The sequence below is a fragment of the Haliotis cracherodii genome, unplaced genomic scaffold (assembly GCF_022045235.1).
Source record: "Haliotis cracherodii isolate W230 unplaced genomic scaffold, xgHalCrac1.p SCAF_19, whole genome shotgun sequence".
Lineage (NCBI taxonomy): Eukaryota > Metazoa > Mollusca > Gastropoda > Lepetellida > Haliotidae > Haliotis > Haliotis cracherodii.
The window spans coordinates 10,432,633-10,448,040 of NW_027266274.1; the positions used below are offsets into that span (position 1 = coordinate 10,432,633).

Below are 15,408 nucleotides of genomic sequence, written 5' to 3' on the forward strand. Positions count from 1 at the left end.
CATGCATCAACCTAGTCAGCGAGCCTGACCACCCGATCCCGTTAGTCGCCTCTTACGGCAAGCATGGGTTGCTGAAGACCAATTCTACCCCGGATCTTCACGGATCTAGCTGTGTATGTACCTGTGTAGGAAGTGCCATTGATGGTGAAGGTGACCGAGGACTTGAGAGGACCTGTGGCCTTGAACTTGAAGAAGTGGCCACAGTTTTCACAGGTAGAAGCGTAGACGCCATCCTTCAGTGCTCCGTTGGTTGGGGCGTGGCTGTAGATACAATTCATACACGTGTAAGTAAATAGTGATTTCGAAGACTGTACTAATTCCGAAACCAACCTCAGAGAAGAAGTTAACTATGTACAGTAATTAATATTTATTGACCTATTTTTGTGTGTGCGAAAGGTTAACAGTGAAAAACAGTTGGGTTATATCACTGATTACTGTTTAAAGTAAATGATCATGTTTGTGAGTTGATTAACGCCGCGGTCAGCTATATTCAATCAATATGACGGCGGTCTGACATTCCATTGCTTGACATCATGAGCATCGATCTGCGCAATTTGGATGCGATAACATGCATCAACCAAGTCAGCAAGTCTGACCACCCGATCCTATTAGTCGGGCTCTAACGACATGCATAGTCGCATTTTACGGTTAGCATAGGTTGCTGAAGACCTATTCTAACCCGGATGTTCGCATAGGAAATGGTTGTGCCTTTTTATGAAGAGTCTATTTTGTTTCTCTAACTTTATATTTGGCACATGAATGATGGTGACGTGCCATATTGCGATAACCGTCATGTGAGGAAAATGAATATGAAGTGAAACTAAATGACTATCTTTATATTTATACTAGTCGATTTTTGATTATTGTGTACTGTAAAGTCATATCATGAGAAGATAAATTAACTTTTCCTTATTTTGTATCATACGCCTCCGTCTCATAACTATGTTATTGCTGTCGGACCGCCTCCGTGGTCTAGAGGTAGAGTGTCCGCCCAGAGAGGTCCGGGGCTCGATCCCTGGCCGCATTATTCCAAAAGATGGTACCTGTTGTTACCCTGTCTGGCGCTCGGCATTAAGGGGCTAAAACAAGGACTGGTCGGCTCGGCTCTGAGTCTCTGAGTAAGTATTCATGTTAAACTGCGGGATGTTATTTCAGTGGGCTAGAATTATAAAGTCGGCATTAGTCTGCACTAGTACAAACAGCCACACACACACACACACACACACACACACACACACACACGTCGCTTTAAAAGTGCAATAATTTTGGACGCGACAGTAAACCCAATTTCACCTCACCTTAATGCTATCGCGCCGGAATATGTACAATGCATGGCGACTATTGCATATTACACGAAAACTATATTCATTTTTTAACAGAATCGCATGTTGAATATTTATCATGTATCGGACAGTGTTACTGATGCGATAAGCGAATCCGATAAGCAGCAACTACATCGAAACAATGTCTGCTTGATCAATACACTATTGTCCGATTTCTCGATGTGGGTTTTTGTGATAAACATGGCTGTATTTCATTGGCACTATGTGACAAATGGGGCGCTTCACTCCAATGTTGAATTCATACGCGGTTTCTGAAGATACGTCATTCAGTAAAAATAAATCTTAATAATTCATTACATAAGGATGTCATTGTACGATAACAATATGATTACCCTTGTGTTTCCGCATAGTAAATATTATATACCAGGAATAGGAAACTAACTGAATGGTATCCATGACATATGATATTTACGATACGGAAACACACGAGGCTAACAACCTTTCAAGGGTACGGGCCGGGTGCATTAGGGCATCGCCATTTGCTGTGTGGATTTGAGTCCTTTAAGCGTGATTATGATCCCAAATTCCCTATGGAATATGTTTCCATAAGCGATAAGCGAATCCGATAAGCAGCAACTACATCGAAACAATGTCTGCTTGATCAATACACTATTGTCCGATTTCTCGATGTGGGTTTTTGTGATAAACATGGCTGTATTTCATTGGCACTATGTGACAAATGGGGCGCTTCACTCCAATGTTGAATTCATACGCGGTTTCTGAAGATACGTCATTCAGTAAAAATAAATCTTAATAATTCATTACATAAGGATGTCATTGTACGATAACAATATGATTACCCTTGTGTTTCCGCATAGTAAATATTATATACCAGGAATAGGAAACTAACTGAATGGTATCCATGACATATGATATTTACGATACGGAAACACACGAGGCTAACAACCTTTCAAGGGTACGGGCCGGGTGCATTAGGGCATCGCCATTTGCTGTGTGGATTTGAGTCCTTTAAGCGTGATTATGATCCCAAATTCCCTATGGAATATGTTTCCAGGTTTTTAAGCACCCTAACAGTGATCGTGCGGGGGCACGGGTGGCACAGTCGTCTAAGGCGCCGCGATTCGCTGTGCAGAGTTGCGTCCCTTGGGCACGCCAGAAACCTATTATTGTGGGTTCGAATCCCGGTTCGCCCCGATTATGTTTCTAGGTTTGTCAGCACCATACCCGTGCTCGTGGGTTTCACCAAAGTGGTAAACGTGTAAGACCTGCATCACTTCGGGCTTTCCTCCCACATTAAGCTGACACGCCGTGATATAACTGGAATACTGTTAAAAGCGGCGTTAAACCCAACTCACTCACTCACTCGTGCGTTTAACGAAATTGGTAATCTGTTTCAACCTTGGTTCCTCCCATATAAAAGTGATACGCCATGATATGATTTAAGTATAGTAAACTACGTTTATAACGAACACGCTTATAACGAACTGACCGATATAACGAACATATTTTTTAGTCCCGGCCATTTTTTGTAATTATGTTGTACATATGCTTATAACGAACTACGGTTATTACGAACTACAATTAGTGGTCCCTTTGAGTTTGTTATAACCGTAGTTTACTGTACTGTTAAGCCAAAGTCACTCTTTTACTCACTTTTTATTTCAAAAGGATTAAAGGTGTATCTATATGTAACTTGCGATAAGAACTGTTTTATGCATAATGATTTATTTATTACCTTAACCGCCTCCGTGGTCCAGTCGATAGAGCGCCCGACTGGAGAGCGGAAGGTCGGAAGTTCGATCCCCTGGTCGCGTCATACCAAAGACGTTACAATATGATACTTGTTGTTACCCTGGCTGGCGCTAAGTAGCATGGGGCTTACACAAGGACTGGTCAGCTCGGAGTCAGTACGTTGTGTGAGTGGGATACGCATGTTAAACTGCGGCATGGTATCTCAGTGGGCTAGCACTATAAAAACAGAACAGATCCCGACTAGTTCGAGTTTTTTGCATTTTTATACATAGCTGCTTGTACTAGCCCGGACTAATGCCGATTTTATAGTGCTAGCCCACTGAGATACCATGCCACATTTTATCATAAATACCCGACTCAGACAGCGTATACTGACTCCGAGCCGACCAGTCCGTGTTTTATCTACTTAATGCCGAGCGCCAGGCAGGGTAACAAAAAGTACCATTTTTCAATGCATTTTATTATGACGCGGCCGGGGATCGAACCCCGGACCTTCCACTCTCAGTGCGGAGGCTCTTCCACTAGACCACGGAGGCGTATATGTTAGAGCAGTGGTGTTGAACGCGACGTTAAACCCAGTATCTCGTCCCCTCACCTCAATATTAAGAACACCTCTCATAATCACACTTCTCACACAGAAGTTCACTTCTCTATACACAAGACCCGTGAAGATTCCGGGGTAGAATAGGTCTTCAGCAACCCATGCTTGCCGTAAAAGGTGACTATGGTTGTCGTAAAAGGCGACTAACGGGATCGGGTGGTCAGGCTCGCCGACTTGGTTGATTCCAATTGCGTGGATCGATGCTCATGATATCAATCACTGGATTGTCTGGTCCAGACTCGATTATTTACAGACCGCCGTCATATAGCTGGAATATTGCTGAGTGCGGCGTTAAACAACCAACCAACCAACCAAACAAGCTCTATACACAAGATGAAAGATAAAGCAAACAACAGCGAGAGACGGTGGACGTGAAACTGAATGCACAATATGAGAATGCAAATATAGTAAAAATAAAACACACAACTGGATTATTTTCGTCGGAATAATAAATGTAAGTTTATATAATGCAAATGTACAGTGATAATTTAATAAATGTAGGATGCTTATGTTTGGCAACAATATATGTTGAATAGATACGTATTGTTGCCATAATATCAGAATCAAATAAAGTGGTATGTTGAATGGTAACATATGGTTTGAACTGTGTTCAATGGGAAAATTGTTTATACAATGATACAGAAATTCTATATCGATTCTACAGCATAAACATGGAAAATAATATCAATGTTAGATAAATACAGGTTGCCATTTTGATGAAGTAAAAAAGGGTTATCTCTGGGGAATAAATATATGCCGAATGATTTGTACTTTGTTTTCCGTACACATACCGAAAGATAGATATGAATTCTTTGATAGGCACTTAGAAACTAAGACAAAATTGTTATGCCACTCAAAGAAGGCACTTAGAAGTATAACATTATCTACTCTACTGTATAAGCAGTGTCTGTATATATACTTGTCAACCACACTCTGTCTATCACTTGTTGGATAACGGTGTATATAGAACCTACACCGAAACGTCGCTCTTAATTGTAATAAAGAAGTTGATCATCCATAAATTCTTATCCTTACTTAGATAGAAATGATAATCGTTTCGACAGAAATATCTGTTGCCGTTTTAGACATATAAATTTGGGGCGTTTTGAACCGATGCAGTTTTGGGACAACCCCGTTATATTGTGCGGGGTGCGGAAAAGAAGAGCGCGCTGTAACTATAAACAATACAGCGAGGAAGCGATTCGTTAGGTACTGGAAGCCTGTGCGCGTATATATATCAGTAACACACTGGAAGTATGGCTAATCCACATTATACACTAGCAAACATACCTTGTCCTACACACAGGACACTGTACAAAGTTCCCCAGCGACTTCGTCGACATGACTGCGTCGAATACACTTCCGCTGACACTGATCTGAAACACAATAGCCTGGCCGTATGACTGTCACATGACGACCTTGTGCTGTTTTAGGTGGATATTGGGGCTCATCCGTTTGCCATTGTGTGGATTGAATTACATTGCAGAGTCATGCTGGTCGTCTCGGATGATATTGAATAAAAGTAGGCGTCATACATACCTAGTTGTTGTTAGAGTCGCTTCATTTTGAATGTACTATACCGCTCAACATTTCATAGGGATAGTCGGAGAGTCCAGGTTAGGTGTGTATGTGTGTGTGTGTGTGGGGTGGGGTGGGGTGGGGGGGGGGGGGGGGGGGGGGGGGGAGGAGGAGGGTGTGTGTGTGTGTGAATAGTTGTTTCGAAATGTTGTACGAGTAGGATTCGATTTGGGCTGGATCTGACGAAATGAACAAAAGAGAACATTTAAATATACATAAGTGAACATTTACATACGCTGTTGTCTTTTATAGTCATTAAACTGTGTCTGAGTTAGATTTCCATGTTAACTGTGGCATGGTATCTCAGTGGGCAAGGATTTTAAAAACAGAACACGATCGGACTAATTCGAGTCGGTGTGTGTCTGGTTGTTTGAGAATGTACGAATAGGATTCGACTTGGGCTGGACCTGACGTTCGTTAAGTTTCATTTATAATAAACAAAAGTTAACATTTAAATACGTTGTTGTTTTATAATCACGATTTTCGTAACAGTGCGAGCCGGCTGAGTATCCTATCAAGAAGTACTATTCACACTCATTTGAGTGAACTCAGTTTGTCGTCGTTTTGGGAGAGAATTGAACATATGGGACAGGCTCATATCACTAATCTGCACACAAAGTGTCCGTGCGAGCTGACCCACATCGCTCTGTTTGTATTTACACACACTTTCAGCGACAGCTGTTGCTGCGAGACTGTTGTCCTTTATCTGACAGAACCGGGCGGTCAGGAGACAGACTTACCAGGACTGGGACGGGTAACTCGGGTACTCGGGTCGGGTGGGTCCTGAGTAGGACCCGGGTACCCACATGACTACCTGGACCCATGGTTAGTCACGTGATATATACTGTAATGATATTAACAATGAAACTCAATGGTTACACTACAAGTATAGCTAATGTTCACATTTCTTTCTCACTATGCAAGCATTCGTTCTGACTTTTATATGTTCGAGTAAGGATACAGCGTCTATCAACTGCAGTGTATGCATGGTCAGATCGTTTTATACATGTATCTAAATAGTTTTTGCCATGGCTGTGATAAAACAATTCCCATTCGGATATTTTGTACCCAACTCTTGAGACCTATAACAGGTATCCAGGTAGGGCCGGGTAATAGTGTGTCGAGTACCCGGGTAGTAAATTTGTCCCAGCCTTAAGACTTACACAGGCTCTTCCCAAAGCATAGTAAAGTTTTGCTTTATCTTATAATAGTACATATTCACATGTTTTATACTTAATATATTCACATATCACATTATTTGTCCAGTATATACTTGTATATTTCACCCCGTCTTGTCATATATTTCGAAAGCCTGACCACCCGATCCCGCTTATTGCCTTGGTTGATGCATGTCATTGTATCCCAATTGCGTGGATCGATGCTCATGATTTCAATCACTGGATTGTCTGGTCCATACTCGAATATTTACAGACCGCCGTCATATAGCTGGAATATTGCTGAGTTCGTCGTTACACAACAATAAAACCAAAAACAACAACATATATTTTGTTTCGAAAGCAAACAACACCGAAAGAGAAGTTAGGTCGAGAAACGTTTCTCTGCGGAAGTTTATAATTTGTGGGTTTATAAATCTTTTCAAATCTTCTCCTAACAGCCAAAAACCCGTGATGCGTTTTCTCAACTCTGGGACATTCTGAATATTAAGATTATTCAGACGTTATCTATTATTTGATCTTTCGGGAACCGGAGTAGTAAAGTGATATCCTATTCTGCAATATTATGTGTTCGTCATTGACAACGTCAATGTTCCCACAATTAAAACTAATTACGCGACAGATTAATTGTACAGATAATCACAAAACAAAATTTACCAACTAAGTTAAACATGCATAATTGCAGCTTCATAAAAATTCCCATCGCAGCAACAGTGAGTGAGTGAGTGAGTTGGGTTAAACGCCGCTTTTAACAGTATTACAATTATATCGCAGCGTGTCAGCTTAATGTGGGAGGAAAGCCCGAAGTGATGCTGGTCTCAAACGTTTACCACTTCGGTGAAACCCACGAGCACGGGTATGGTACTGACAAACCTAGAAACATAATCGGGGCGAACCTGGATTCCAACCCACAATCATAAGTTTCTGGCGTGCCCAAGGGACACAACTCTGCACAGCGAATCGCGGCGCCTTAGAAGAATGTGCCACCCGTGCCCTCCGTCCCAGCAACAAAATTACTGACAACATGAGTCCATCTCTTCCCCTCCATCCCCCTACCACTTCATACCCCCGCCCTAACAAAGATGAACTTCTTCCCATTCAGTGTCTCAACACAAACACACAATTTTTCAACTCTGGAATACCTTTTGAGAGACCGCCTCCGTGGTCTAGTGGTAGACTTAGTAAGGGACTAAAACAAGGACTACGCCTCGGAGACCGTTGGCTGTGTGTGAGTAGAGAGTCTCTTTACTCTTTACGTCGAGGTACACGAATCTCTCTCTAGCAGTCTAGCAGTAATACCCACAAATATCAATCAAATATAGCATAATAAATTCATAAAGTGTGTCTTATAGCAAACAAAAAACAAATACTTGCATTGTTCGTCAACAATCCCCTTCACAGAAATACAATCGACCTGTGCCAAGTCTGTTTCACACAAGCAACGCGTGTATCTCGTGACAGAAAGGACCGCGCAGTGGCACGTGGTGCTGTGATTTGGTTGGTTGGTTTGTTGTTTAACGCCGCACTCAGCAATATTCCAGCTATATGATGGCGGTCTATAAATAAACGAGTCTGGACCAGACAATCCAGTGATTAATATCATGAGCATAGATCCACGCCGTTGGGATCGATGACATCCATCAACCAAGTCAGCGAGCCTTACCACCCGATCCCGTTAGTCGCCTTTTACGACAAGCATAGTCACCTTTTACGGCAAGCATGGGGTGCTGAAGACCTATTCTACCCCGGAATCTTCACGGGTCTGGTCCTGTGACCATCGCACAGGTCACAAATCAGGAAGATAAACAACGTAGCTCACGGAGAGTCCTTTGATGGGTATCATGAGAGGTAATTAGGGTTCGGTAATTTCTTTAATATATTGACACTGTGATTTTGGTAACATTTGCCATTTTTTAGAGGAAAATATTTTACTGCATTATGGATGAATTTCCATATTACAAGTACAATAACGATGTTAGCAAAAAATGATAATGCTCTAGAAAAACAATCGTTAATACAATGTACACACATGTTGTTTGTTTGTTTGTTGTTTAACGCCGCACTCAGCAATATTCCAGCTATATGACGGCAGTCTGTAAATAATCGAGTCTGGACCAGACAATCCAGTGATTTAAGCCATGAGCATCGATCTACGGAATAGGGTTATTTATTTGTTTGCTTGTTGTTTAACGCCGCACTCAGTATTATTCCACCTATATGACGGCAGTCTGTAAATAATCGAGTCTGGACCAGACAATCCAGTGATTTAAGCCATGAGCATCGATCCACGCCATTGGGATCGATGACATGCATCAACCAAGTCAGCGAGCCTGACCACCCGATCCCGCTAGTCGCCTTTTACGACAAGCATAGTCACCTTTTTACGGCAAGCATGGGGTGCTGAAGATCTATTCTATCCCGGATCTTCACGGGAAGTACACATGTATTTGTTTCAGAACATCAAGAGGAAAATGGTCCCTGTTGTTGCACGTTCCATTTAGGGTGTGAATGTACTTTTAATACCAGTGAGTAATGCTCAATTCGTCTGAACTGTCAACAATGAGAGATCGTCTTAATCAGACTCGATTATTTACAGACCGCCGTCATATTGCTGGAATATTGCGTTAAACAACAAACAAACAACACTGAGGGAAAACAAATACATACACGTATGGAATCAGGAAATATAACACAACGCAATATTTCGTTCGGTTACAACATTTACATCTACTGGCTAGAAGGGGCCTGGGTGGCTAAGGCGCCGCGATTCGCTGTGCAGAGTGGCGTCCCCTGGGCACGCCAGGAACCTATGATTGTGGGTTCGAATCCCGGTTCGCCCCTTTTATGTTTCTAGGTTTGTCAGCACCATACCCGTGCTCACCGAAGTGGTAAACGTCTAAGATCTGCATCACTACGGGCTTTTCTCCCACATTAAGCTGACACGCCGTGATATAACTAGAATACTATTAAAAGCGGCGTTAAACCAAACTCACTCATTCTAGCAATTGTGACCAGTCAACAGTAGAACAGAAGTGAATTACGATACGCGTTCGTTGTCGCGGGAACCCCCGAGTTGACGCGGTTGTCGTGGGTTGGTAAATTAACGCAACCCATAATCAAGTGAGTGAGTGAGTGGGTGAGTGGGTGGGGTTTTGGAGGGTGGGTGAGTGAGTGATTGGGTGAGTGAGATAGTGAGTGAGTCGATTGCGGAAAATATCGTTAATATTTTGGCCTATATGAGCCATTCCAGGTGACTGTAAATATAACGATGTTCGTTCGCGAAATTTATGCTTAAGATGGTACAGTTATGATAGGGCAGTCACCACCATTAATGTCCTACTTTCTCACGTATTGATAAACCCGTGAAGATCCGGGGTAGAATAGGTCTTCAGCAACCCATGCTTGCTGTAAAAGGCGACTATGTTTGTCGTATTAGGTAACCAACGGGGTCGGGTGGTCAGGCTCGCTGACTTGGTTGGTGTATGTCATCGATCCCAATTGCGTGGATCGATGTTCATGATATCAGTCACTGGATTGTCTGGTCCAAACTCGATTATTTACACAGACCGCCGTCATATAGCTGGAATATTGCTGAGTGCGGCATTAAACAACAAACAAACAAACAACCAACGTATGTATACGCTCCATTTTTCCACACCCTACTTTTTTGTTTTTGTAAGAATTAAGAAGAGAAAGTTTTGTTGGGGACTCTACACGTTACCACAAATCATAAATTGTCAAATTGTGAATAAAACTGTAACATAAGTTATTTATATATTCAATATGGGGAAATGTCCTTTTGTGGAAAAATCTGTGTGGGGAATGGTCCGAACGGAAATTGCGAAATATTGTGATTCGAGATGTTCCGTCACGCCAGCAATTTTTCAGTTATATTGCGACGAAATTATTACCAGCTTGTTGGACTTAATGTAACATATCTGCTTTACTTACCATATATATTTTCTAATTATATAAGTGCTTCAATGCCTCAGTCTTTCATGGCGGTGGGGTAGCCTAGTGGTTAAAGCGTTCGCTCGTCACGCCGAAGACCCGGATTCGATTCCCGACATGGGTACAATGTATGAAGCCAATTTCTGGTGTCCCGTTTGACAGCACGATAACCATGCTCATGCATTTCGGTGGTAGATATGATTTCATTTAAATATGTGGGTAAACGTTTTTAAAGTTTCTAAAATTTAACATGACCTTGTCCGGAAAAAGGGAATTTTATGATAAAAAAACAAAACAGATGACAATAAAACCGATCCCCCATACGCATCACGGCAACGGCCATGGTTACCCGATGCATGTTAGTTCCGTGCACATTGAAATGCACATGCTGAGAGCCGTTACTGTATCTCAACAGCAGATGGCAGAGGGAGAGTCTGGTGACGCCGTGGGGAACATTAATCGGATGCTTGTGTTGTTGAGAGAGACTCGTGGGAGGGTCTGAGCATCATGGTGTGGGTTGGAATTGGTCTTGCACAGAGGGTCGGCCCTATGGTCCTCCAGAACATCGGTCCAAGGAGAGGCAATGGTGTCACAGAAGCTCGGTACATTGATCAAGTCTTGAGACCACACGCCATACCTCATTTGGTACGTCGCCGCAACCACGAGTTTCAGCATGATAACGCCCGTGCCCACACTGCGAGAGCAACAAGAGACTTCCTCCAGCAGAATGGCACCAGAACCATGCAGTGACCTGCCCCCAGTCCCGATTTAAATCCCATTGAGCACCTGTGGGACGAGATTCAAAGACGTCTGAATGATGTCCGACCAAGGCCGACAACTGCAGCTGAACTGCGTCAGGCGTTCCTCAGAGTGTGGGCTTAAGTTCCTATGGCCTTCATCAAACGCCTCATCCATTCAATGTATCGACGTTGCACGGCAGTCATCAATGCACATGGCGGAAACACGAGATTCTGACTTGTGATGCCATTTTCTCAGAGACTAGTGTTGTTTTTCACTTTAAGAACATTTGACACTTTAATTTCAACCTTGACGATCAGTTTTGCCAAGTTTCATCTATTTTAATATCTCAAAGTATGTTTATAGTGTTTGGACAAATAAGATTTCTCATATATCTATCCATGGTGACTTTTCTTTTGCGGTTCTGTATATTTTGCCAATGAATATTGTACTACCAATCTATTGTGTACTGCTATTGTGATTGCCGTGCAGTAATTTGTGCTGATTTGTAAACTTAGTGAATTGTGTAATACATTTGTTGATTGTTAACCACTTGTTGGTTTCATACAGTTCTTTTACGTACAAATTCCTGGGTTAACATATTGTTTCAATTTGGGACTCGACACGTAACACTATCGATATATGTTATTCTTTGTTTTCTAAAAGCCTCACAGGAAATAAATCGTGAAATGCGTCTGCAATGCCTGGTGAGTTACATAATATACATAAGCGATCTCCTCTCGGCGTATTGTTCCATTCAATAGGAATGCTATGGTTTAAAGTTTTAGTAGTAGGTGTGATAGTGAGTGAGTATGGTTTTACGCCGCTTTTAGCAATATTCCAGCAATATCACGGCAGGGGACGACCCGTGAAGATCCGGGGTAGAATAGGTCTTCAGCAACCCATGCTTGCCGTAAAAGGTGACTATGCTTGTCGTAAAAGGCGACTTACAGGATCGGGTGATCAGGCTCGCTGACTTGGTTGATGCATGTCATCGATCCCAATTGCGTGGATCGATGCTCATAATATTAATAACTGGATTGTCTGGTCCAGACTCGATTATTTACAGACCCCCGTCATAAAGCTGAAATATTGCTGAGTGCGGCGTTAAACAACAAACCAACCAACCAACCAACCCAAACCGGATGTGATTATTTCCTTAAACAAACTGAGCTGCAGAACTGATTTCATTGTGGTCCTAGTTTCTCTGACAGAAGGTATCCGTAACCAAGAACTCTTAATGAGGCCAGACGCATCTACACTTTTCGGCTATCTAAGTGAGCTATTTCAAACGCATTTCATTATAAATTTATATCAGTGTACTTTGATAACATACCTGCTTGTAAGGTGATTCAATCTTTCATGTAATCAGCACACATCTATTTTCATGACCTTAACTAAAATACAACCGCAGCGAGATAATAGCACTTGTTAGCTGGCATTTGCCTTAATCGGAAAGAACAGGACACAATTGATCGATCATCTTTATTTATGGTAACTACACAATGTGTATGATTTAATTACAGATGTAATCATCTATTGTGACATTATGTTCATAAATGTATGGGCAAAGTCAATAAATGTTCATTATTATGAGAATAACTAACGAGCTACGATGAATCACGGTTCATCTTTCCCGGGGGATTAATGTCATAGATCCTGAGTAATTCCGAGTTGCGAGATGGTTATCCTTCTTACCCATAATCACATTGACACCTTTGAAGACCCCATCCCTGACCACCAAGAAATTTCTAGCGGCTCTAACTAAAACAAAGGTATCTCTATGCAAGCGAGCGTTTCACGTTATATCGGATTGTGTAAAATAGTTCGCTATTACCGTTCAAATTTACTATATTTGTTTCACTTACAAAAACAACACGCAAAACGTAAGAAACGTGTTGTTCCATTTTATTCATTAACCTTAACAAATGCAAGTCAACATCGGCGAGTGCTAGGATGTCTGCATCTTCCCGAGGAAAGAGAGTTAACTGACTTTAAAAGTACAGTTTCCACCCTTGCCGAACTAGGCTGGAATTCCTGGGCTCGATCGTAGCGCCACCAGTGGCTCTTACGAGTTATGTCCTTTCTATGCCTCTCCTATTGACCAATCAGATTCAACCTCTCGTATCACTTGCATTTGCTTCAAACAAAACGGTGGCGCCCAGTCAAGACGATCTGATTGATAATCTAGATCTATATTGTGATAAAACGAGTCTTACATCGCGAAGTGCAGCAAATCACGTGAGCACCTTGATTAAAAGCATGAAAAGATTTAGAAACTATCTGTTGACAACGAGTTAGCGGTGCACATGCTTTGCAAATCCTGCAGTCGACCGAAATCTACATGACACTTTACGAACCGGATTTCGATTTCAGCGCGCGATTTTGATTGGACTATGCACAGACTCGTTAGTCCAGCCAAAATGTAACTCCATAATCACATGTTGACGTAATTTTGCAGTAGCTCAATACGTAAATTTTAAAGTTGATGCCAGACATGCATTCCACCTCATAGATGGACGGATGTGGAATATTTATCAAGTTGCAGTTATTTATTCGGAATCAGAATCCAGAATTATACAAATCAGCACGTGGGTGATAGACTGACAGATCGAACGAATGAATGAAAAGTCCAATGGAAAGCCGAGTTATTTATAGAAATTTGTAATTCCCAAGAGTTGTACAGAACATCTAATACCCTCCATACGGTTTCCTTTCTGGGGACGAAATTGGACTACAGTACACTACGTTTATAACGAACACGCTTATAACGAACTGACCAAAATAAGAACTTATTTTTTAGTCCCGGCCATTTGTTGTATATATGCTGTATATACATGCTTATAACGAACTACGGTTTTACGAACTAAACTTAGTGGTCAATTTGAGCTCGTTATAACTGTTATTTACTGTATATCCAGTAACCTCAGTAACGTACAAAATTATACCACCAGTGCATCAGTATGAACGTTGAATGAAGAGACATCATGATGTTAAGTCTAGTTTGTGAAACAATGTTATGTGGTAGCGTTATTGTAACTGTATTTATGTTGAATGTAATTGACTTGTATAGCCACGTGCATGCACGTGTGTGTGTTGCTGCTTGTACTTGTCCGGACTGATGCCGATTTATGGTGCTAGCTCAATGAGATACCATGCCGCAGTTTAACATGAGTAGCCATCTCAGACACAGTATACTGACTCCGAGACGACCAGTCCTTGTTTTAGCCCCCCAATGCCGAGCGCCAGACAGGGTCACAACAAGTACCATCTTTTAACGTCTTTTGGCATGACGCGGTCGGAGATCGAACCCGGACCTTCCGCTCTCTGGGCGGACGCTCTACCACTAGAGCACGGAGGCGGTCCAGAATATCAGGACTAGGGACCTTTCTTAATTCAGTCTCCATCCACAAGAAGTAGGAGTTAGCAAATGTGGCTGACTAATGTACACAACCTATTTATTGTGGTACCGCATTAATGTTTACATTTCGAAATCACATCGGCATTATCTGCAATAGAAGTGGAACTAGAGATAGTGATATAAAACTGATTTTACCCATATCTTGATAAGTTTCATTTATTTATCAAGAATTAAATCATTTTAAATTGGAAACATGCACATAAAATGTTTGCTATTCTGTGTTAACATAACTGTACACGTCAATACGTAACTAGAGCTCTAGACAACTCACTAACGTAACCATTTTGTGAAAAGTCAAGGGTTCACTGTTGTCACGGTTTGTGATTGTGCACTCTCTGACAAACCCGATATCAACGCCAATATGAACATTATTTACCTAATCAATATATGCACAGAGCTGAACCTAGATAAAGTATAATTTCAAATTATTCTTGTCAATTATGTATCTAAAATAATAATGTAAATGAATTAATACACACTTGCGACCTTTAAGGCGGGGGGATGCTAAAATGTACAGTAATTAACTCACATATATGTATAAACTTATCCGACTATACACTTAAGCTTTGGGCGTGTAACGTATTTCTAGTAGATGGTACTGAGGTGATAAACTACAAATATAATTGATGCAAACTGCCGTTCGCATCCTTCTATGTGTTAAGTAGTGATACCAGCATGGAGATAAGAATGTGGGTGGAAACATCTTTCCTGTCGCTGTCTCAGAAATGGGGTTTAACGTCCTGTCCAAGATTATTGCACTTATATAGCGACGTGCATACACGTGTGTGTGTGTGTGTGTGTGTGTGGCTGCTTGTACTTGTCCGGACTGATGCCGATTTACAGTGCTAGCCCACTGAGATACCATGCCGCAGTTTAACATGCATACCC

The 15,408-nt window shown here is 41.7% G+C and overlaps 1 protein-coding gene across 1 annotated transcript in view; it reads right to left on the reverse strand.

Moving 5' to 3' along the window:
- Window positions 1-5,026, reverse strand: part of LOC139466751 (uncharacterized) — a 32,284-nt gene extending 27,258 nt beyond the window's left edge. Inside the window, exons 1-2 of the mRNA XM_071248415.1 lie at window positions 4,948-5,026; window positions 122-261 (exon numbers count right to left, since the gene is read on the reverse strand). Coding sequence (XP_071104516.1) covers window positions 122-261; window positions 4,948-5,000 — 193 coding nt within the window. The 5' untranslated portion in view covers window positions 5,001-5,026. The remainder of the gene's footprint in view (window positions 1-121; window positions 262-4,947) is intronic.
- Window positions 5,027-15,408: the final 10,382 nt, after the last annotated feature.